This window comes from Typopeltis vanoorti, chromosome 11 (genome assembly GCF_054136105.1).
Source record: "Typopeltis vanoorti isolate ZY-2024b chromosome 11, IOZ_Tvanoo_1.0, whole genome shotgun sequence".
Classification (NCBI taxonomy): domain Eukaryota; kingdom Metazoa; phylum Arthropoda; class Arachnida; order Uropygi; family Thelyphonidae; genus Typopeltis; species Typopeltis vanoorti.
In genome coordinates this window covers 106,016,417-106,040,949 of record NC_143559.1, presented here as the reverse complement: position 1 = coordinate 106,040,949, position 24,533 = coordinate 106,016,417, and the positions used below count along the sequence as shown (strand labels likewise).

General features: G+C 34.7%; 1 protein-coding gene and 1 pseudogene across 2 annotated transcripts in view; both read left to right on the top strand.

Moving 5' to 3' along the window:
* The window catches only part of LOC150101908 (5-aminolevulinate synthase, erythroid-specific, mitochondrial-like), a 65,155-nt gene that overhangs the window by 15,963 nt on the left and 24,659 nt on the right, over positions 1 to 24,533 (top strand). Inside the window, exons 2-7 of one of the 2 annotated variants that reach the window (XM_090400663.1) lie at positions 6,576 to 6,651; positions 13,218 to 13,391; positions 15,121 to 15,225; positions 21,162 to 21,372; positions 21,602 to 21,786; positions 23,663 to 23,842. In XM_090400663.1, the coding sequence (XP_090256789.1) occupies positions 6,576 to 6,651; positions 13,218 to 13,391; positions 15,121 to 15,225; positions 21,162 to 21,372; positions 21,602 to 21,786; positions 23,663 to 23,842 (931 nt within the window). Of the gene's footprint in view, positions 1 to 6,575; positions 6,652 to 13,027; positions 13,124 to 13,217; positions 13,392 to 15,120; positions 15,226 to 21,161; positions 21,373 to 21,601; positions 21,787 to 23,662; positions 23,843 to 24,533 lie in introns of those variants that run through there. The other variant, XM_090400664.1, reaches the window with a different exon arrangement.
* On the top strand, positions 9,801 to 10,264 carry LOC150101909 (eukaryotic translation initiation factor 5A-1 pseudogene; annotated as a pseudogene).

Here is a 24,533-nt window from a genome sequence, read left to right as displayed (position 1 = left end):
GTTTCCGCTTCTTCTCTTGAATCTACACACAGCAAGATGTCATCTGCATATAACATTGTCCAAGGTGCATCTTCTCTCACCTCCTCTGTTACCACCTCCATCACAATATTAAACAGAAACGGACTTAATGCTCACCCTTGATGTAAGCCAACTGTTACTTGAAAACTTTCTGTCTGTCCCAAACAGGTCCGAACACTTGTCTTCACATTTCTGTACATTTCCCGCACCAACCTGACATATTTCTCCGGCACCTTCTTCTCCCTCAGACACCTCCAGACTTCTTGCCTTGGCACTCTATCGTATGCTTTCTCCAGATCAATAAATACCAGATGTAGCTCCCTTTGTTTCTCTCGATATTTTTCCATCATCTGTCGTAACCTAAAGATAGCATCTGTTGTTGATCTACCAGGCATGAAGCCAAATTGTTCCTTTGCAATCTCCACCTCCTCCCTCAATCTACCATCAAGAACCCTTTCTAGGATCTTCATTGTGTGGGACATCAACTTTATTCCTCTGTAATTTTTACAGTCTTGTGCATCCCCTTTACCCTTGTAGATGGGAACAAGATTACTCTCCCTCCATTCCTCGGGTATATTTTCCTGTTGGCAAACCTTCATGAACAGGTCCCACAGCAGGTCAATTCCCTCTTCCCCCAGTGCCTTCCATGCCTCCACTGGAATTCTGTCGGGGCCCAACTGCTTTTCCATTCTTCATCCTCTTCATGGCCTCCGTCACTTCCATTCTACTGATGTTCTGCACCATCCCCTCAGAAGGCTGCCCATCTCCTCTGTGAGTCCTTGCATTTTCCTCATTCAAAAGTCCCTCAAAGTAGATTTTCCATCTGTTTCTTATGTCCACATCCCTCCATAATACTCTTCCTTCAGCATCTTTGATCTGCCTCACATGTAAGATGTCCTTAGCTGCTTTATTTCTACATTTCGCTAGTTGGTAAATTTTTCTCTGTCCTTCCTTTGTTTCTAATTGATCATACAGATCTTGATATGCCATGGCCTTCGCCTGTGCCACAACTCTCTTGGCTTCTTGCTTTCTCTCTTTGTACACCTCTCTGTCCTCTTCCACTCTTGACTCATCCCACTTCCTCTTAGCTGTCACTGCCACTTGTACATTATTATTCCACCACCAACCCTCCTTCTGCTCTCTAATCTTTCCAGATGTCTCACCAAGCACCTCGATTGCACAGCTCAGGATTACTTTTGAATTATGTTTCCACCAATCTTGTACACTTTCCAGTCCATCCGACATCCTCTCTAACACTCTCTCCCGAAAACGATTCCTCACACTCTCCTCTTTTAAGCGAAACCACTTAATTGTCTTCATCCCATGGCAACCAGAAGTTCTTATCTTCGATCTTATTTTAAAGTATGCGCACAGCAGTCGGTGTTGTTGTGCTACTTGATCTGTTGGAATTACTTTACAATTTGTCACAACCTTAAGATGTTTTCTTCTAGTCAAAATGTAGTCAATTTGTGAGCTGTTGTTACTTCTAAATGTTGTTACCACTTCTAAAAAAAAAAAAAAAATAATAATAAAATAATAATAATTAAAGATAATAGCTGAAAAGTGGACGTTTAGGTCACTAGTGTAGGATAACTTTTGAAGCATTTTCCTATAGTACATGCCTCTAAGTTCCTCGGCGATTAGGCTAATGAACTTCACAACCATAGTCTTAGACTGTGAACACTACATACCAAGTCTATGTACACTGTCTAGTCAGAAAGCAGAAACTTTATGTTGGTATCATGTAGGATGTCTACATTCCTTAATGATACTCTGAATTGAACATGCATAGATGCCACTAGTGTTTTAAGTTGAGTAATGATAATAATAATAATAATAATAATAATAATCCGCTGTCATTTCAGGCTGTTAAGGCCTGCGACATGACCGGATTGACATCGGTAATCATAATTTTAGAAGGTGGTAGTCATGTGCTTAAATATGTAATTTTTTGTGTAAACTGCGCCCAATTTTCTAGAACAATTCCCTCCCCACCTTTCAACTCCGCACGAGACCGGCTAACTCACTTTCCGCTGAAAAGCGCTACAAAGGTTCTTTGCATCCTAAACAGAATTTCAACTTATGGTTTCCAACAAAAGGAGCTTCGCCGAAACCGTCTGAGCTGCAGAGACTCCTTGGAAAATGTGTAGGAAAAAGCCATTAATGTAGCAATAATCCCTGTATAGGTCAAGGTGGATGGTGAATTCTACTGTCTTGTTTCCTATATCTCAGGAAATTTCATATATATATATATATATAAATAAAAAAAATAAAAACAGGTAAAAAAAAGTAAATATTTTATATCAATATTTCACTTAGAGTAACTGAGACATTTTCAAGGTTCATAATAATGAAACCGCCAAACACTTTGGAGACTGCGGTCGTCCACTCCCATCTTCAATAGCAAAAATAAGCCGCCATTTGCCCTCTAGGTACACGAGGACGGAAGTAAAATACCTGAATAGTCGCTTGAAACTTCGATTTCTTAATTACGTATGGTGCACCTTTGTTATCATTAACCTTGAAGATACCTAAGTTACCACATATTTTAATACCTGAAAACAGGTATTAACATATGTGATATTAAACAGGTATTAAAACAGCCTGCCTCTGGGGAGGGGGATGTATTTTTTGGCTGTAGCAGCGTGTGTTCACGGGGCCGGTTTGCCTGTTTTGGGTGACGAAAAGACCCTTTACCTCCGTCTGAGACCAGCCAACTCATCTTTAGTCGAAGGAACCAGATAAAGGTTCCTCACATCACTGACGGGAATCCAGGTCTTTCCGACGAAAGGGCTTCGACTATACCGACTGAGCTACGGAGGCTCTTGTACTGCGATAAGCCATTAAATTATTTTATTAATATGATAACCAACACATAAGATTGAATACAATAGTTAGCATGTAATCTGAGTCGAGCTGATATCAGGAACTGTAGCAGCCAAAATATGACTGATTTTCTCATCTTGTTCCTCAATCCACACAGATAATACACCTGTTCAACATTGCAGAATGTCGATGAGTCGAAATAATCAATATAATAATGTGTTATCTTCCATTAAGAGACAGCAGTGGTTCTAATCGATGTTATGTGAATTCCATATTTCGAAGAATGCAGGTAGAAATAAGATATGAATCTTCGCACTCTAACGAAAAACAGTAAACAGAACAGTAGCTCCCTCGCAGTAAAGCAACGTGATGTAACAAGTATGGAAATAATCCGAGGGGGGGGGGAGTGCTTTGAAGCTTTATGGCTCTATACTTGAGCAATTAATAAAAAATTGATCTTCACAATTGGTATTTTTGTATAGTGATGTTCATTATCACAGAGTTGAACTTATTTCTGGCATTGCATTATAGATTTACATTCATTCTGTAACATATAATTTGTCGAATTGTTTTGCATAATGTTCCCATCAAAAACGACTATATTTAAACCAAAATTCAGATAAATCACAAAATTGTCGTATGTTAACTGCAGGCCTGGCGGACTGAGTGGTTTAAAGTGATTATCTTCATAGGTGGGAGATGAATTTCCTCGCCCGGTGTAAGACCATCGCACCCTGCTTATTGAAAACCTGAAGGGGTTTGGGAAAAAAAAAAAAAAAAAATTACAGTCTGCAGCGCAAGATTTCCGGATTATGAAAAAATAAATACAATTGAAAAATCTCTTAACCCCCCCCCCCCCCCACGATACAGATGTACTATAGGTTTACAACCTTTTGTGGATGAGAATCACATAAAATAAGAAAAAAAAATGGAGTTGATATACCAAAATAAGTCGAATACCAAATTGCATTTAATTCTCTTCAGTCAGAACAATATTTCAATCTTGTCGATTGTCTTGCTAATAAAAAAAAAAAAGAGATCCACCTGTAACCAAAATTAAGTTGAGTGAACATATCTTACTATAGACCTTAAATTGCAAATATCATTTAATTCGATCCACCCAGAGATTGAAATCTAAACTGAGATGGCTCAAAAGAAAATGAATAAATAATGAATGAATTTTACGCACTTAAAAAAAATAACAATAATAAAAGAGACACACAGAGAGATTTCTGCAATTCATGTTCGACACGCTACAGTACAACATGAAAGACATTACACTGATATTTATGTAGAAAATTATTCGTAATTCCAAAAACATCTTACTGCGTCTAATGAATGTGGAACACGTTTAAACATGGCAATTTATTCAGTTTCTGTTTTAAAACAGGGTTGCTTATGTCATTTGTCATGGAGTCAGATGAGGTCTTTCAACCTTTCGCGAGTTTATAACTCTATGAGAGAAAGCTAAAGTTAAAAATTAGGTTACATGCGGGACGTTTCTTTCGTATAGGTTGTTTAAGTATGTTGAGTCAAACGCAAGTAACCTTGGTCAGTACAGTAAGAACAGGTTACAGGTTTTTGTAACAGTTTCATTTTATTTTTTTATCTCTGCGATTTTTATTGCGTGACACTTTTGGAATAATAGGCAGGACACACGACACTTTTTTTTTTTTATCTTTTTTGATTTTTTTAAATCAGAAACTGAATCTATTTTTATAATTTTTTCTTACTTTTTTTTGTTGTTCTAATTTTATATATTTCTCCCAATTTCGATCGTATACACTCTGCTAATTATTTTACAATTATTTTTGACTGAAATGTTCAGGTGATTATTTCAGTTCTTTCTTTCTGTAGTCATCGTTTATAAACAGTACCGTATCGACTTCTTAAAGAGAGTAGTAATAAGTAAACTGGAAATTATAATAAATTACTAACAAAAACATCTGCTTTGACGGTTATGCACGAATAACGCAGTTTGCTAATTCGAATGGTGAATGGCCGAGGATAAAGAGCCTTCAAGATTCGATTTGGCTATGCATAAATTTAAATTTATGGACTAGAATAAAGTTATAATAATAATAAAAAATAAATGCAGTTGGCTGCGTGCAAAACATTTTTGCTTGTTATTACTACTATTATTATGCGATACTTCCAAGGAGTGATAGGGGAGCCATTCAATACCGGCCGGGTGGTTAGCGTATCCGCTCTCCAGCCAAAAGGCTGCGCGTTCGAATCCCACCGTGGGCATGGATGTTTGTGATTGTCTGTGAAAATACTAGTGGTGGTGGGCAGTAGATGGCATTGGTGTAGATGATGCGGTTCGCTGTAGTTGGTGAATTGAGTGGTGTAGACGGAGAGTTATAGAGTAGGTGCCCTCCCTCGATGAGTCTTCGGACTCCCCCAAAGGCGTCAAATAATAATATACACGTCACTATCCCTATCATCTATCAATACACTACATGATCCATCATTTGTACACTACATCATCTATCCCCCTTACTAACTGTACTTTTGTCTATTGACTGCGTGTGCTCTCTAGCCGATTTGATTGTATAAGAGATGAAAAACTTGAGTTTTTCACACCATATGCATACTATATATTGTTACTGTAAAAATATAATAATAATGTTCATGACGATTAACAACACTTTGAATAGGTAAATTTGAATATTTCTTCTTTTAGATAAACAATTACTGAACTGTGTATCGCTGTGAACATTCCAAGGTAATCGTCAAAGTGCGAATGATCTTCAAATAATTACAGTTCATAATACATAATAAATTAGCTTATGCGCAATAGCTTTTTATGAGCATGAGACACAAGCAAAACATATTTTGCAAACCAACATGAAACAATGTATAAATCTGCTATTTAATATGATAAGGGGAAAAGCCTACCCAATGGGGGGGGGGGGATGCCTTCGTGACAAATAAAAACTCCACTGGTTCAAATGGCGTCTGTTTTTATGCCTTTTTATCGTGTAATTCTAACTTAACTAGACTTATGAAAGCATTAGTTTATTTTTGTTTCCCCCTCCCCTTGACAACTCATTTTTCTTTCTCCTGCAAAACAAACTGACCCTGAGGGCGCATATAACTGTCAGACATAATACATTGAAGCTTTTATTACCTCGTTTACACAGCTTCACACACACACACACACACACACTATCAGTGTATTTTGCTTCAAAGGAAAGACCTCTTGATTTCTAGGTAAAAAAAAAAAAAAAAAAAAGGTGGCTACATTGTAATTATTTAGCCATACACTGATGAGAGAAATACCCATTCATCACCTGCACACTCTTAACTGTCAAATACGTCACACATGGAGGAAATGAATAAGTTTTCTGGAAATTTCATGCAATACAGGTAAACATCCGTTGAGAGAGAAATTTTACCCAGTGCAACGTTTCATTTTGTCATGCTAACAGTAACAGATAATATGAATTATTGCGAAATAGCATTGATAAATATCTTTTTTCGTTGAATAAAACAATGGATAATTTCCTCTCATTTCGTGTATTTGTTGCGATCGTATAGATATGTCACGTATATGAGAAATATGAAACTTCCAGGAAATAGTAGGTGGCTATTTATTCATTCATTCGCAATGTAGGTGAAGAATGAAACACACATAATCTCATATAAATGAGTTTCTTGACAGTATGGGATATTTAAATAGTATATTATCCAACTTCTTAATAAAACATTAATTTGGATCTTTATAGATGCTGCAGCCAAGTAAGAAGCTTGCTCACCAGGTGGCAGCAGCCATCCATGGCTTATGTTCTAATTCTGGCTATCGTAAGTATTATTTTATTTTATTTGTACGGTAAAGTTATGTGAATAATGCTTGGAATTCTGGCTGAATTGTTTTTTTCAAGTCAGACCAAATCTCCAAATAATCAAAGTTGTAGTCTCACAGGGCGATGAAAATCACATTTGATTGAATATCATTGCCGGAATATTAAGAGAATAATATTTAATAATATTTATTAATTTTAGAATACATAATATATTCACAATGTGAAATTACTCATTTCGAAATATGTGAAATTTGGCGCATGAACTCTAGGAGAAGATTTAATAAATTAGTTTACTGATTTTATGCATGCTGGTGCTGAGTTGTTAATATGCATTTATTTACTGCATTATAAGGTTACTTTACACGTATTTTCATATGTATATTTGTATCAAATTTCCTATATCACATAGCACTGCCGTTTCAATTCATGTTTTGCTACCTTTTTTTTTTTTTTTTTTTTTTTTCATATACATCTGTTGGGCCTAGACTTTATTCACAAACTAGAATTTATTTTATTCTGGTCACAGACTAGATTCCAAAAAGCTCGAATGTTTTATTTTACTGCAATTTCTTTTTTTTCAGAAAATCACAAATGTTAATAGATATTTGTCATAGACATGTATTTTTTATCTCTTTGAAAAAACACGGGATTTTAATCTTGCAGATCAGCAAAATCGATCGTCGAACACACACGCAAACAAATGCAAAAAAAAAAAAAAAAATCTGATTACGAGAAGATTACTCGTAAAAAAGATCACCTCTTAACTAAAAGTTAAGGCTAAAAGAGTGCCATCTACTCCCTTTGAGAAATGGAAACGATTTTACAGAATTTCTTGAAAAGGTACATGAAATGAAAACAAAAAGTTTCATATGATATTCATGCTGCTTCAACTTACTTCCCCAGAAGCACATAAAATATGGCAAACACTATTTTCAGGCAGACCAATCATTTCAAATATGTGAAGTTGATTTCATCATAGCCGCTGTAGCGCAATTGGAAGAATAGCGGAACATTGCGCCTTTCGATTGGAAAAGACCTGGTTCGAGTGTCGTCGTGATACCGGGAATCCTTATATGGACTTTTTCAGTTGAAGGTGAGTTAACCGATCTTAGGAGGATTTTTCTCCCGGAAACTCGGGGTTTTCATTCTGGGTGCAGACAAATCGGCCTTCAGAACACACGCAATTTACAAACAAAAAATACTGTTGTTGGCGATGGTGGGCGATAGATGGTGTGGATGGTGGAGAATTAAGTATTCAGATGTATTTAATGAAGTAGAGTAGTGTGCTATCCCACGATGAGTCCTTGGACTCCCTAGAGGTGTCACGTAATAATAATAATAATAATTCTATCGATATGCTCCAAGTAAAAGAAAGAAGGAATATGAAAGAATAACTCTTCTGAATAAAGATGGTGTGATGGTGACAGATGCAGAAGAGGTTGTTCAATTAATGAGTGTCCATTTTGCAAAAAAAGCTATCAGCTTGGTGTATGTAACATTGAATTCACTGGTACCCCTTCTTAAGAAACTCAGGTGGATGAAGAGGAGATATTAGGACTCGCATTTAAAAATGGGTTGACAGTGAATCTCTACTTTGCAATGAACAGCATGGGTTTACTAAAAAGGTCATGTTTTAGCAACTTCTTAAAATTATATAATAATATTACCATTGAACTAGACAAGAGGAATGAATACACCATGATGCCTATGGATAAGGCTTTTCACAGAATACAGCATGGAAGACTGTTGCATAAATTAGAGAATATGGGTTTGGATTATAAAATATTAATGTGTTAAGAGGATAGAGGATAGCTGACTGACAGATATCAAAAAGTGGTATACGGAGTATGCGAGTTTATAAGATTTAAGGTAACTAGTGGTGTATCACAAGGATCAGTCCTTGGTCTGCTGTTATTCAATCTGTGCATTAATCATATTGGGAAGGATTTGACATACAGTTATTTGCTGATGATGCAAAGATGTAAGGTAATCAATAATGTGGATGATATGCAGTACTTGCAAAATGATTTGAATGGATGGAATTGTAAGCATGGGAAAATAGCTGTCAGTTCAATTTCAGTAAATGTAAAAGCATGCACTTTGGCGTGATTACATATCCAATGTCGTATTCTATTGGTCGGATTATGCTAGAAGAAACTGATGAGGCTAGGGATCTTGCAGTGTTAGTAGATAGGAAGTTGAAGTTCAGGGGCCATGTAGCAAAGATTGCAAATACAACTCAAAAGAGCATTGCAATGCTGAAACAAGCGTTCACATGTAAAGATAAGGATGTCATTTTGCCTCTTTACAAGGGCTTGATAAGACCTCACTTGGACTATTCAGGGCAGGTCTGGTCTCCTGGTTTCCGTTGTGATTCTGATATACTGGACAGAGTGCAAAGGAAAGTGTTAAAAACGATATCAGGATTCTGGAATACTGATTATGAACACAGATTGAGAGTTTGTAGACTGCAGACACTAGCAAACAGGAGAAATAATCATATCATAATTATTATTATTATTATTATTATTATTATGTAATTGAGACTTACAAACTTCTGAACATACAGGATTTTAATTGATGGAATTTTTCAATTTATGGAGGGTGGGGAAAGGACAAGAGGGCATCCTTGGAAGCTAAGAATAAAATCCGCTAAGAAGGGGGGTAAGGGTTAGATTTTTCTCTCATAGGGTGGTGCGTGATTGGAATGGATTGCCCTTGGATGTTGTGAGTGCAAGCAGTTAGAACGAATTCAAGAATAAGTATGATAGCTGATGCATGTAGTATGTGGCCTCCCTCGAAGAGTCCCTGGCTTATTATTATTATTATTATTATTATTATTATTACTAAGGTCTCTCTTAATAATAATAATAATAATAATAATAATAATAATAATAATAATAATTCATTCAAATACCCTAGTGATACAGTTGTTTTTTTTAGAATAGATTTAAGAGAAAAATCTTTTTTTTTTTCAATCTTAAGCCGATATTCGGCACTTCAAAAAGACAAAGTTTTCTTAATTATTAACATATTTCTTATTAATAATTATTAATAATTGTAATAATACGTTGCCTGTTTAGCGCGTGCGCGGTTAGTTTTCGCCACTTGAAGTCACATACATAAAATATATATATTAAATAAAGAATGGAAAGCTAAGAAGAGTACACAGAAGCAAATGCAGGAGCATCGGCAACATTATCCCGTGCAGTGCTCTTCTCTTCGTAAAAAATAGTTTTGTGATGATAAAAAATCGTCCTTGTAAAATTATGGAAATGAGTACTTCGAAAACTGGAAAACATGGACATGCCAGGGTACATCTTGTACGATTGGATATCTTCACAAATAAAAAATATGAAGACCTATGTCCATCAACCCATAATATTGATGTCCCAAATGTCAATCGATCCGATTTTCAGCTTATAAATATTAGTGATGATGGCTTTGTCACTCTGATGAATAATGAAACACGGGATGATCTTAGAATTAACGAAGGTGACTTGGATCAAAAAATAAAAGAAGAATTCCTCAGTGAGAATATTTCAGTTATTGTGACTGTGTTGGCAGCTGTTGGAGAAGAATCTATAGTTGCTTGCAAGAATGCTAGCTGAAACTTTTAGGGATCTGTAGAGAATATAGAAGTTTTCTACTATATACCTGCATCAAATTAAACTTTAATTTGTGGTGTAAATTTAATCTGTGACCTACTCTCTCTCTTTATTTTTTTTATTTTAGATCCTATAAAATTCTTGTCACTCAATGTATTAATTTTGTTTTGAAATATATATATATATATATATATATATATATATATCTTCAATCTTATCTAGCTATAATCATATTTATGCACAAATTTATTTTAATTGTTTTATACCTTCTTCTTGCTTTCCAGATTTTCCTTGAAATTAATGCAATACTCTTTAAAAGATAGTGTTATTCACAATTCAAAGCTTTTACCATATAAAATGTTTTAATATGCTGTACAGATGTTTATTTGTGCATTAATAACAGAAATAATTATATTTTATTAATACATTGTTTAAAGTTAAGAAGTTATAAAAGATAACTTTATTTATAATCAGTGGAAGATAGTTTTTCCGCAATAACTACTTACGCAATTTTTTTTTAACTACTAGCTTTCGAAAACTATTCTTTTATATAATGAAAAGAAAGCGCCTGTAAAAACTTCTCCTTGAGACTTGTTTGCTTGTAATAAACATCTTACATTTTTTAAAAAAAATACAACAATTAACTATTGTTAATTATTGTATTTCTTAGACAACAGGAAAAAGTAGGAGTATTTAAAAACTAAACACAAGAATTAATGTAGGAGAAAATATGAAGAAAAGGAGAAGTAATGCAAATATCTACTAGATTTCTGTGAAGGACATGGGCTAGTCATTACTAATAACATGTTCCAACATAAAAATGCACATAATGACTGGAGAAAATATGCAGAAGTAAGAAAAGTTTATGATGTTAATGCTGACAACGGTATCTACAGTCTTCACGATACAAGAGTATTCAGGAAAACTTGAAATAGCAAGTAATTACTGTTTAGCTTTGAGAAGAATAAAAATTAATATAAAGTATAAGATATGAACGAAGGCTGAACCATGAAATATTATTAGGGGGGGGAAGTAAAAGTTTGAAATCACGAACCCAACATTAAAGACCACTGTCTATTTTTTTTTTTTTTTTTTTTTTTTTTTAAGAAATTGAAAATTTGAAGTAAACATTGATTTATTCAAGTAGAAAAGAAGTTTTGAAATTGTCAGCAAAGATAAATAAATCTGAATTTTAAGGTAGACACAAAAAACAGTTTCCTGCAAATGAAGAAATCGTATCGCAGTCTTCTGGTAAGTCGACATGCACCCTTAGAGAATACAGAAAAAAACATGAAAGAAAGGGTGAAGTGAATGTAACTGAGCAAAATCATGGGAAGAATATAGAAAATAAATATTATGAAGACGGCATAATGTTCCAGAGGCTACTGGGAAAAAAAAGCTTTCAGTTATCATGTCACATAATAATTAAAGATATGGGTATTCGGGATGTCTGGAATACTTCATGTTAAACTAAATTCAATAACTACTGTAACAAATATAGCATGAAATTCAGAAACTAAAAGGCAACTAAGAAAATGGACAGAAGCATGAAAAACATCAACTGCATTCTCAAAGGGTAAAATATTTTAGCTATTTAGGCACAGGTTTTAATGAAAATGGCAAATTAAATATGGAAATAGATCATTTGGTGTGATGGGGAGTCAAACAGATTTATTTGGAATAAGAAAGAAATTAGCCAACACATTAAACTAGCGGAATACAGGATTAGGAAAACAGATATGCGAGTTTCTGAGAGAGAGATTAGAAACTCTCACATCTAATATAATAATACATCTCCTCACTAATTTTTCTAATATATTATTAGAAAAATTAGTGACGAGATGGCATCAATGGCAGAATCATATTAAAAGAAGACAACACCGAAGCTGCCATAATTCGAAACACAGCATTTCACTGAAACCATAATATGGTTTCAGTGAGGTTTCAGCCGGACAGGCTGTAGTTGATATCTGGTAGCGAGACTATTTAAAACCCGAAATTCTCACAGAGGATAACAACATTCTGAATGCAACTCGTTTATATACTGCTGATAGCTCGCATACGTGTTTTATATGTTACATTTAAAACATGCCATGCCATGATACTTTTCTTTACTGTACATACTGCTATCTCTTCAGAGCAATATATCTGTTACAATGTAAACACCTGCGTGTCAACTCCACCTGGTAGGAAACAATTGAACCACTGGCTTAACTATGAGTTCCTCCTACCAAGCACTTAGATTACGATCGACCTTTTGAAGCCTTGAGAATTTTTATTGTGCTTCCTCAGAGGCCTTGTTAGGCCTACTTAATCTCTCAGGTTCTCTGAATTGGGGGGGGGGGGGGTCGTGAGATGTAGTTAAGTCTCATTCTTGAGAAAGGACGCTACACAGTGGCCATTGTTAAATACAATAGCATAATTTGCATGAGTCACACTAATTTCAGATATTAACTGAAAATATTTCTTCTTCCTCATTTTATAAATCAAATTAAATAAACTACACATGGATTAAATTCATTGAATAAGATGTTTGGCATGTTTATCATAATATAGGAAGGATTGTAAATCATAAATATTCTGGTCATAACTTTGTTGCAAAAGCAAAGCAGTTTTTTTTTTTTTTTATCGTTCATGAACAAAAGTGAATAAGCCTTATCATACGGATCTGATAAGACTAATTCAGCAAAAAAAAAAAGTAGGGTTTTATGCTGTCAAGAGATATGAGATATTCTGGGACATAAGATAGCGGCAATAAATAAAGCCTTTTTCTAAAAATCTAAAACAAGGACGAGAATAACAGAGTTATTGTTTTAGATTTAATAATCCTGAATGTAAACGTTCGAATCCATTTAAACATTGGTATTTATTGCTCATGCGGCATTCAAATTCAATACACACAAAAATTGCTTGCATTTCCAGGATTTTTTTTTCTTAAAATTTATTTCTTTTCCAGAGAATGTAAGACATCTGTTTCATCAGACATCGATACCTTGTCCTTTTGTGGAACGCCTTAATCCCCTTTTCCTACGTAACTATGGCACCTCTCTTTTGAATATGTATGTCGAAAGATGTCCTTTTATGTCACGCCATCTTGCGACTTCACAAGTGGCATCTGTAACTAAAAAAGGTAAGTTCATTGACTGATGTTATATATAATATGTATGTGTGTCTATTTTTCGCCATTTTTTAATGTGAATCCTATCCATGAAAGACTGTAAACCTATGGTATATTTAGTAGAATGAGAGGACTATGAATTGGATAATTTGGAAGTGTTAGAGAATGAACATAGTATTTTTTTCAAGTTACTTTATTCTACCCAATAAGATGGTGGTGATGTTACATTGGATAGATACTGAAAATCGTCTGCCACCTGCTATTCACAGACATCCATGTCCATAGTGGGATTCGAACCCACAGCCTGTTGGGTAGATTCGCTATCCAGTCGCAGTGATGGATCCGATCTTTCATTTGGAGAGCCAACTGACAAATATGATGAAGACTGGAATATTACGTTGAGGGGGAGGGAGGGGTAAGAAATGCTTATGATTATTTTTTAGTATTTTCAGATTTATCATTATAATTTAATTTAACTGTTCATTTAATACAAATCAAAAATAAATAAAAAAATCAGCTAACGCCTTTTTTCCCCGTTTAGTCAGTAAGCGAGGCCAATTTAGCCCTATCTAACTTTTGAAGACTGATTGGGCAGTTCAATCTCCACTGGTAGCCAATCAGAGACAGCTGGCCCAAGGCTATCGCTAATTAAGCGGCACGCTATCTCGTGGTCCATAACCCTAACACAATATATTTAACGTCTGAAATAGTGTGGGTTCTACGGCCGATTTTCTTGAGTTTACGGGACGAAAAACCCGAGTTTTCGGAAGAAAAAAACCGCTTGCCCGTGCCAGAGATCGACTAACTCGGGAGCCGGTCGATAAAAAGGCTTAGAAAATGTTCCTCTAGTCGGCGACTACATTTGAACCCCAAGTCTTTCTTCGTGCAGTCAAGCGTCATAGAGTGCAAACGCCATTTCTACGGAAAAGAAAAATATGAAGATATCAGAAAAAAAAAAAAAAAACCCCTAAAACTATGACAGTTGTCAAGGAACTCATAAGATGTAAATTAGAAATAAAATGGAGATTAACTGAACAAGTTAGTAAAAATTTAAATAGGAATGAAAATAAACAACTATGGCATCAAACAAAATTAAGTGCGGGAAAAAGCGATAAAAGCTAGTGGAATATCTGGAAGCCTCAACAACCTCATCTAGAAGAATAAGAACACGAGCAAAGAAACAAACAAACATAAGAATCTATAAAGGAGTAATCAGGCAAGTACTGACATATACAGCAGAAACATGTGCAACAACTACAAAAATTAAACATTTATTGGCTGTATCTTACAACTTGAGATGAAAACATTAAAAAGAAACTGAAAATGAAACAATATTAAACAAAATCCGGAGCTCACAAAGTTGTAAAATACAGCCAATAAATGATTCGATACAAAAACGGAAAGAAGAATGGAAAAATTCATATAGAAAGAATGCAGGATAACAGATGGGCAAAAAATTAAAGAACAGGATACCAAAGAGAAAAAGAAATAGAAGACCAAGATGGAGGGATGGTCTTTGAAAACAGCGGCACTCCAAGCATTTGTGCTTAATAGTGACAAAAAGCAGTTACTATTGTTATTTGTTTGTTAGTGTGTTATTATTTGCTAAAATAAACAACTACTTATTTATTAATAAATCATAAATATATTGTATAATAGCAGTACAATGTTTTTACAACATTCTCAATTCATCTAAAACGTATATTTTCACGATTTCCCTTTTTTATTTTAATTTTTTTAGAACCCCAGCGTAAAACTCAATGTCCCTTTCTGGCCGAAACAAGATCAGCTACGAACGAAGAGAGTAATAATGGGCATGAAGATGTCAGAAGTGTAGAAGCTAAAGGTATGTTGAAACTTTTGATTAAATATCAAAGTATTTAATGGGGATGTTCAAATGCTATAAGGGTTCCTAAATTCTTAAAAATCTTTTTTTTTTTATTTTTTTTTTTAATATTTTAGGTTTTTAGATTATCTTTTTTGTCATTGAAGTCAGAGTAGTAACCCAGAACAACGCTTTATGACTATGTCGTCTGAAAAAAAAAAAAAAAAAACCTATGGAATAACTAATAACTATGGATCCAATGAGCTTTTTTTTACTATTGTAAAGTTCACTGTAGAAAAAAAATAGAAAAATTCATTTTTTTTTTAAAGACTCATATTACGGTCTTTCTGATCATCTCGATGAGATGAGATGAGATCGCACTCATCTCATCCTTGCCTGAAACTTGGTATCATACAAGCCCTTCTCATCGAGCCTTAATAATTTTAATTTTCTGAAATGAAGATCTTTTTAGCACATGATACGAACGCATAAGGAGGTCTAATGGTTATAATACACCTGCCATTAACAAATAATATAAAAATATACGCAAAGACAACATTTAAAAGCAGAAATCGAATGGCATTGTTATACAAGTTATACTCTGTTATACAAATTTGGCAATTTCCAATGTTTGGAGTTGATATAAAAATATGAGAAAATGCTCATGTGCTAAAAATAATAATCTATTCCACTTCTTTCTCTCCAGTTAAGAAACTAGTTCCTTCTTTCCCTCCACAAACGACAATGCACATCATTCCTTTCAAGGTGTTTATAGAATTTCTTGCGCATGCATTAACTATGACCAAACTGGTCTGTCTGCTGAAGTGCTGCATTAAGAACATAAGGACTACATCCATTTTCAAGAATATGGAATGTCAAAATAAGCTGATCATGATCTGAATACACGTAATACACGTCATATTAAATGGCAAAAGCTGACGATTTCTTCGTCATAATTCCTATAAATATTATTCAAATCTTTCTACACGAGCCAAAAATAAAAATGACTCTATTGTGAAAAAAAAAAAATATGGAAAATATAATAAGAAATAAACAAATCCTCGGAAGACGGAATTTTTTTAGCCCGAACCGCCTATCGGAAATCAATAGTAAGTAGTGGTCTCCAGCCTTAACTGTCACTGATGAGTTAGGTTCATAACTACCGAAATATTCTGAAGTCTTCGGGATTACGCAAACAGTCGCCATTTCGTGTTCCTAAACCTTAAATGATAATATTATCTGAAATAGTTCTATATCCAATCCTATACGTCTGCCTAAAATTTCTATTATTATTAAGAGAGCCCTCCAGGGAGTCAGAGACTCATCGAGGGAGTCCACATACTAAACACACCAGCTATCATACTTATTCTTGAATTAATTCACACTACTTGCACTCACATCATCCAAAGGCAATTCACTCCAACACCCTCTGAGAGAAAAATCTGACCCTCACCCCATTCTTAGTGGCATTCATTCGCAGTTTCCAAGGATGCCCTCTCATCCTTTCCTCATCCTCCCTAAATTAAAAAAATTCCATCAATTGAAATCTTGTATGACCCTTTCATAAGTTTGTAAGTCTCAATCATATCATCACCTCTTTCTCCTGTTTGCTAGTGTCTGCAGTGAACAAATTCTCAACCGGTCTTCATAATCAGCATTCCACAATCCTGATATCATTTTCAACACACACTCTCTCTCTCTCTCTCTCTCTCTCCACTATATCAGAATGACAACATATTAGCAGAAAATAAAATAAAATAAAATAAAATAAAAACGCCTCTAGAAAAGTTCCTCTGCTCAGCGATTTGGATCGAACATATAATTCTTGTCATCCTAGTAATAAACATCTAAAATATATACGTATCATTATCATAAATTTCAAATTAAGTTCATTTTTATTTATATATATATTTCTGAATCACCCAACAGATCGACCGTATAATTCGCACTGTTTCAGACAACAATACGAATGTTACCGTTTACGATCACTGATTGTATCTGAGCACGCTTGAACCAGCATTCTTTCAAATGTTTGGAAATCTCTTGAATTCACATTCTGACTGTTACTGGGATTCTAGAACTTATCGCCTTCTCTATATGAGACCGACTAATTCGTCTTTGAAAAACTCTTTTTCTTTTTCCTTTTTTTAATGCTTCTCACTTCGTGATGAATTCAAAACCAAATCTTTTCCAAACACGACTACACTACAAAGGTTCTTTGACGATATCGAAACACTTGATTTTTTTTTTTTTTTTTTTTTTTTTTTTTGTCGAGAAATTCCTAACGATTTTAAGACATTAAATATCTCATATCTTAAAAACTGAAATAACCGAGTTGCTGAATATTCCAGACAGCTTGTTGCAAAGCATAGTTTCATATCTTGAACTCTCTATTTATTGTTTATTACGGTGTGTGTGTGTGTGTGTGTGTGTGTGTGTGTGTGTGTGTGTGTGTGTGTGTGTGTGTGTGTGTGTGTGTGTGTGTGTGTGTGTGTGTGTGTGTGTGTGTGTGTGTGTGTGTGTGTGTGTGTGTGTGTGTGTGTGTGTGTGTGTGTGTGTGTGTGTGTGTGTGTGTGTGTGTAACCTTATATATATAACCTTACTGGTAAAAGACAGTCTTACGTCTTTCAGCGAAAAATTCTTAATTACAATTTTTAAAACTGTATCAGATGTTAAAATTATGCTAGAATTAACTAAAAAAATAAGCAATGCAACTCTATTTCTTATTCCAGTCCAGGACATTTACCTACTGTTTGCATGGCAAAATACGTACCAGCTGGAGGTTATAAGATAGCAGCTAAAGATAGGCATTGTGCGGACAGGGCTAAAGATAGCCGATCTTCCCGAGGAACAACATAAAAATCGTCCAAAATACAAGAGAATAATTAAATGTACAGGAGTTGCATTAAAAAAGCCCCAGGATACATAAACGAGTATGTGTGCTTTTGCCTGGCGAAGACAAATATATATTTAGTTGCTGACTGAATTAAACGAAAATAAAACCATGCTCGTCATAGATATGTGTGAGATGATTCAGTATATTGCAAAACTTTTGCAAAAGTACTCATAAATAGAGCAGAGATGAAAATTAGACCGTTAGGAATGGCTCCCCAGGAATTTGAGAAAATAAAATAAAAATGTCATACGATATGTAGGATAATTTCCATTTAAAAAAAAAAAATACCAATAGAAAATTTTACTGATAACATCAAATGAATTTCTTTCAAAATTTGTAAGATGTTATCCATAATTTTTTTTATATTTTTTTATTTTCACGTTCCGCCCTGACGGATTAATTGTGAATTTTAAATTATTAATTAATCAGCCACCTATTCATAATCAGCTGCTTCCTTTTGCTTTTAAATTATTCGGTTATATTTTATAAATTGAAACAAAAAATTCTGATATTGTTTTGTTTAGTGTATGATATCGGAAAGAAAATGGCATTCACAATTCAGTACACCATTTAGCAGACGAAATAATACAGTATCTTTTTGTAAATATTAATACGAAGCATGGGTGTAGCTCGCGATCGTTAATGAGTCCGTTACCAGACAATACCTGTATGAACTAGTTTGTGTATTACGTACGCAACTACAAAAAAGAAATAATGAGGCGATTATAAAGACAGGAAATAAAGACAATATTTCTCAGCCATGCCAATTTTCTGCGAGATAGAACATATACGTAATAATAAACTTAGCTTTTTTGTTGTTTGTTTGTTTCTTTTTGATTGCTCAGCTGTCAACTGGCATGAAAATTAAAGTAAAACAAACGATAAGCCGATACTAAATGCTTCCTGTTCAGCAAAAGGCGAAAGTTGTGTGGGTTTATACAGTTGTTTTTGTTGCTTTTTTTCCTTTTTTTTAATAACAGAAGTCACGGCTTTCTTTGCAAGTGTGAATTTCTTCAAGAGGATACTCACCGTACGGGTAGTTATACTCTTTAGAACGAGAAGTATTTGTGTAACGTGTACTATTTGCTTAAAATAGAATTAATCGTCATGATTGTTACAATGTGTTACTGTTATCTGAGATTTAAAAACAAAAAACTGTACGTTAGATCTCTACAAGACTAATAAAACTCCTGCCCTGATGGCCAACTTCTAATACCAGGCAACATACCAACACAGACACAACACGAGACTGAGAGAGAGCAGTGTGTTTGTTTACAAACGTTGATGCCGCGAAAGAAATTTCATTTCAGCTTCATATTCTACTTTCATCTTTTTGTAGCTCTCCAACTTTGCGAACCACACCATATTATTGATACTGCCATGATTTTATAAAATTTTATTTGTGTTTTGTGTCGAGATTCCATAGTTTTATAAGCTGATTTCTGTATGATTATTAAATGGTTACTTGCAAAACGCATTGCGTTTATTGTCGTATAATGATATACATATATATATATATATATACTAGGGGGCACCTCCCCTGACGCCTACGGCGCCCCCCCCTCCGAGTTCCGGACTGGTAGACCGGTTCTCCTTGAATTCTGATGACTCGAATTTTGAAAACTCAAAGGGGGAGAGTCCTCCCCCCCCGGCGCCCAACCCCCCGAGTTGCGGACTGGTAGGCTGGTTCTCCTTGAATTCTGATGACTCGAATTTTGAAAACTCGAAAAAGGGGATTCCCCCCGGCGCCTATGGCGCCCCCCCCCCGAGTTACGGACTGGAAGGCCAGTTCTCCTTGAATTCTGATGACTCGAATTTTGACTCGAAGTTTGAAACTCAGGGTAGCCCCTGAGTTTCAAAACGTTTCAAATAACTTAACAAAAAACGTGACACAAAAACGTTACAAAAAAGGCTTATCATTATATATATATATATAAAATGATAAGCCTTTTTTGTAACGTTTATTACTTTGATTATATAGCAATATGAATATTGCTATATAATCAAAGGCCTTTTATTCCTATGATTTGTTTTAGTGTAAAAGCACCGTTGGTTCGACTTTTCCTAAATCCAGCTGTTTCTCTAATAACAAAAACTAATATCCTTGTAATTTTCACGTCAACTTCTATTTACAACTTAAAGACGATATTATTTTATTATTTATCAGACATATTGTAGGTAATCCAACACATTTAACAGAAACAAAAGGGCATCACTTATATTTAATTAACGCTGAGGTAATTCTACGCATCTTGGTGCTTCTCATTTCCTGTTAGAGATAAAGTTTCCTCTATTTCCAGTGATTCTATTCCTATATTATATAAATATATATATATATATATATATATATATATATTTTTTTTTTTTTTTTTTTTTTTTACTAAACGTTGGATTATATCATGGTTGTCTGTAATGTTGTCTGCATTCTTCTTTTGAGATTCCCTATGCAAAGTTCCCTTTGCATATTTAATATGCTACATTTTCAACGAATTTTCTTTAAGTGTGTTATGTTGGTCTAATCTTGTAGAAAAAGTAGTCCCATTGACGAAATACAGAGACATATCTTGGGTCAAAAGGACTGCTAAACGTGATTATTTTATTTGTTTATTGCACCTCCGTAGCGCACATTTGGAAGAACAACGGGTCATTGCACCATTTGAATGGAAAAGATCTGAGTTCGATTCTCGTCGTGAGGAGGAGAATCTTTATGTGTCAATTGAAGGTGAGTTAGCCGATCTTGTACGGAGCTAGCAGAGGTTTTTGTTTGCCCAGAAACTTGTGTTTTTCATCCCACATACCAGCACATCGACTATGAGAACACACGCAGCTTACAGACAAAAAAAAGACTATTGGTGCTATTTGGATGTAGATGGCGTTGTGTGTGTGTGTTGACGGTAGTTGGAAGGTTAAGTAAGAGAGAGAGACGATGAATTGTGTTTAGTGGAGTAGTGTGCCCTCCTACGATGAGTCCTTGGATGTATCACGTAATAGTAATATTTTAATCATATTTTATTAAATTCTATTTCTATTTTATTTATTTTATTATTATTTTTTTAAACAGAAAAACCGTTTGCCTATAACGAGTTCTTTCGGGAACAGATCCTTAAAAAGAAGAAGGATTATTCGTATCGAGTGTTTAAGAAAGTGAACCGACTAGCTGACAACTTCCCTCGTGCAGAAGAATTCAGCAACGGACAAAAACCAATCACCGTGTGGTGCAGTAATGACTATCTAGGCATGAGTCGCCATCCTCAAGTCCGCGATGCTGTAATGTAAGCATGAACAGAAATTTTGTTTCTTTTACGCATCTAATAAGTTATTTACAGGTGCGTGTTGAAGCGAGAAGGGTGCTCCAACATCCTTTAAATGCTTAACTATTCAAAAACTATATCAATTTTCTCGTAGGAAAATCAAATCAGTAAAATATCATCAGTGTGAACATTTCTGTGTTCAAAATCTGTATTTTCCCTTTTTTCGACATCTTGTGTTGGTTCTTTACAGAGATATCCTTGAAAAGCACGGGGTAGGAGCAGGCGGAACAAGAAATATCTCTGGCAATACCACATTCCACGAGGAACTAGAACAAGAATTGGCTTCGCTGCACGAAAAAGAAAGGGCATTACTGTTCACTTCCTGTTATGTCGCGAACGACTCCACCTTATATACTTTGGCCAAAGCGATTCCAGGTAAGCTGACATGATAAAGGAAAGTGATACAATCAATATTGTTCTTTCTGATTATTACTTTGATAGGTCATTTATGAAGTGGGAAAAAAAAAAAAAAAGAAAGAAAGTCCTTTAGAATACATCCTAGTTCCGTAAAGTATAAAGTCACTTTCACATCATATAAGTTCACTTAAAATTAAATTTTAAGATTTATTATTATTATTATAAAGATAACAAAGGAAGTCATGTGAAGAAATTTCAAGACGCAAGGCATAAAATTCTAAGTATGGATTGTTCGACTGGTGCTAAAGACGTGAATGACACAATAACGATATAAAGGAACATATACAGCATATAAACTGTTACATATATTTTATAATAGATATATAACATATACAGTACATACATTACGGTTCATAGAGAACATATCACAGTAGAAATAGGATAAAATATTTGTTATGTCCTATTTCCATTGGAGCCATTCAGGGAGACTTTTGAGCACCATATCTTCTTGTTAATACCCTTGCCTTGGCTACGTTTGCGGACTCACAGAAAATAAATTTTGAAGATTCTTCAGGAAAAACCCATATAAAGAGTGGTTTGTGGAGATGATGTTGTAACATTCAGAATACCCAAAACCACCTAGATAATTTATGTAGAAATTAAAAATGCAGCACTGATGGGGTTGACAGTCAACAGGAGCAAAACTAAAGTCCTAAAAAAAAAACAGAATTGAAGGAAATTGAACTAAATGATCACACTCTCGAAGAAATAAAACAGTACTCTGGTTCTTACATCATCGCTAAAATTATTACCAAAATTTCTCTGTACAAAACCACCAATCAAGCCACATTTACGTATGGTTCCCGAATGTGGAACATCACTACTCAACAAGCAGTTCATATAATCAATAGCCTTGTAACAGCATACCTTCGATGAATATTAGGATATACAGTATATGGCAAAATCACTTTCCTAATATTGCCATTATTGAAGAAGGCCAGCAAAGATCCCCCTAATAGAAACAATTTAGAAAAATAAACTGAGACGGATTGGACACAAACTTAGACATTCACCCTGGCCTACATATAGAAGGAAGGAGGACCAAGACGACAGTTTGGACAATATATAAGTAAAATTCTTTATGAAGATGAGACTTATGATCCGTCTGATGTTTACTAGGTTGACACATAAAAGAGTAACTTGGCACACGTTCATTTAATACACTATCTCCACGAGTTGTTGCTATATGCATATTTCTGTATATGCAGTATTTCCTTATTCATACTTGAATAAACTATACTGGTTATGGCGATGATTTCATTATTGACTGAAAAATCAAATAATTTATATCATAGTCAGGAAAATACTTTATGGTTATTGAGACATTTATTAAATTCAGAACACATAAATATACAAGGAAGATAATTATGCTATATTTTACGATAAAGAGCCAAGAGGCTATTTTTCCGGCGACATAAATTAAGTTAAGGGGGATAGTAAATCCCGTATTATTTTACAGCCGGGTACGAAACTCGGAGATCGAAATCTAAGAGTTTCATGCCGAAGAACTATCGGCGAGTCCAAGCGTAAGTCATCACTTGGGTAGTACAACACTCGGGCAACTCGGAGCAAAGGTGGAGCAAGCTCCGTCACAATTTTTAATATTTTCTCATAATGTAAAACGCAGCTCCTTTGCTCCGAGTTGCCCGAGTATTGTACTACCCAAGTGATGACTTACGCTTGGACTCGCCGATAGTTCTTCGGCATGAAACTTTTAGATTTCGATCTCCGAGTTTCGTACCCGGCTGTAAAATAATACCGGATTTACTATCCCCCTTAACTTATGCTATATTTTAATAATCTATACTTTATATAATACTGATTTTCATATTAGGATGTCACATATTCTCTGATGCTGGCAACCATGCTTCAATGATTCAAGGAATTCGAAACAGTGGAGTTCCGAAGCACGTATTTCGCCATAACGATCCGCGACATCTAGAAGAGTTATTAAGTTCGATAGATATTTACGTGCCAAAAGTTGTGGTTTTCGAAACAGTCCATTCTATGACTGGTGAGTATGAAATTTACTTCCCCAAAACATTTAAAAGTAATGGTATTTTAAGACAGGATCTTCGGTTACTTATTATAAATATAAAGAAAGAATAGCATTATCCTAATTACTATGGGATTTTTTTTTGTGTATGTGTGTGTTTGTGAATTTTATCCACGAAAGTTTGCATGTCTGCACTACATTAGTAGTCCCTCGAGTGAACTAAGGATTAATAATCTGGTTTTCTTGCTTTAGAGACCAAATATCGAACTTCTTGAAGCAATTTCAATCCTCTAATAAGCAAGATGATGGTGGTGGTGGTCTTTTACCTAACAGTGAAATTATCACCATCTAAAGACATTCACGAACATCCGTGGGATTTGAACCAGCAGCCTATTGGTTGCAAAGCGGGTATATCATCCACTCGCCAATCAGTCGCAAATTTCATTTGAGTTACTGAACTTCAGATCGAATGATAGTGGTAATATTATTCTAGGGTCATCCCGAGGAAACTCTGTGAGAGTTTTACTTTCTAGCCAAATGTGAAAAGATTTCTCTCGGTCTTTTACATCCACAAATCAGCAAAGCCAAAGTCTTCAAACTCGCTCCTTGTTGGTTTACTTAATTAAAAATGAAGATCAAAGAGGATTCCGTCCAAAGAGTAAATGTTTGGAATTTTGATCATTTATATGAGTTGTTTTTATATTTATGC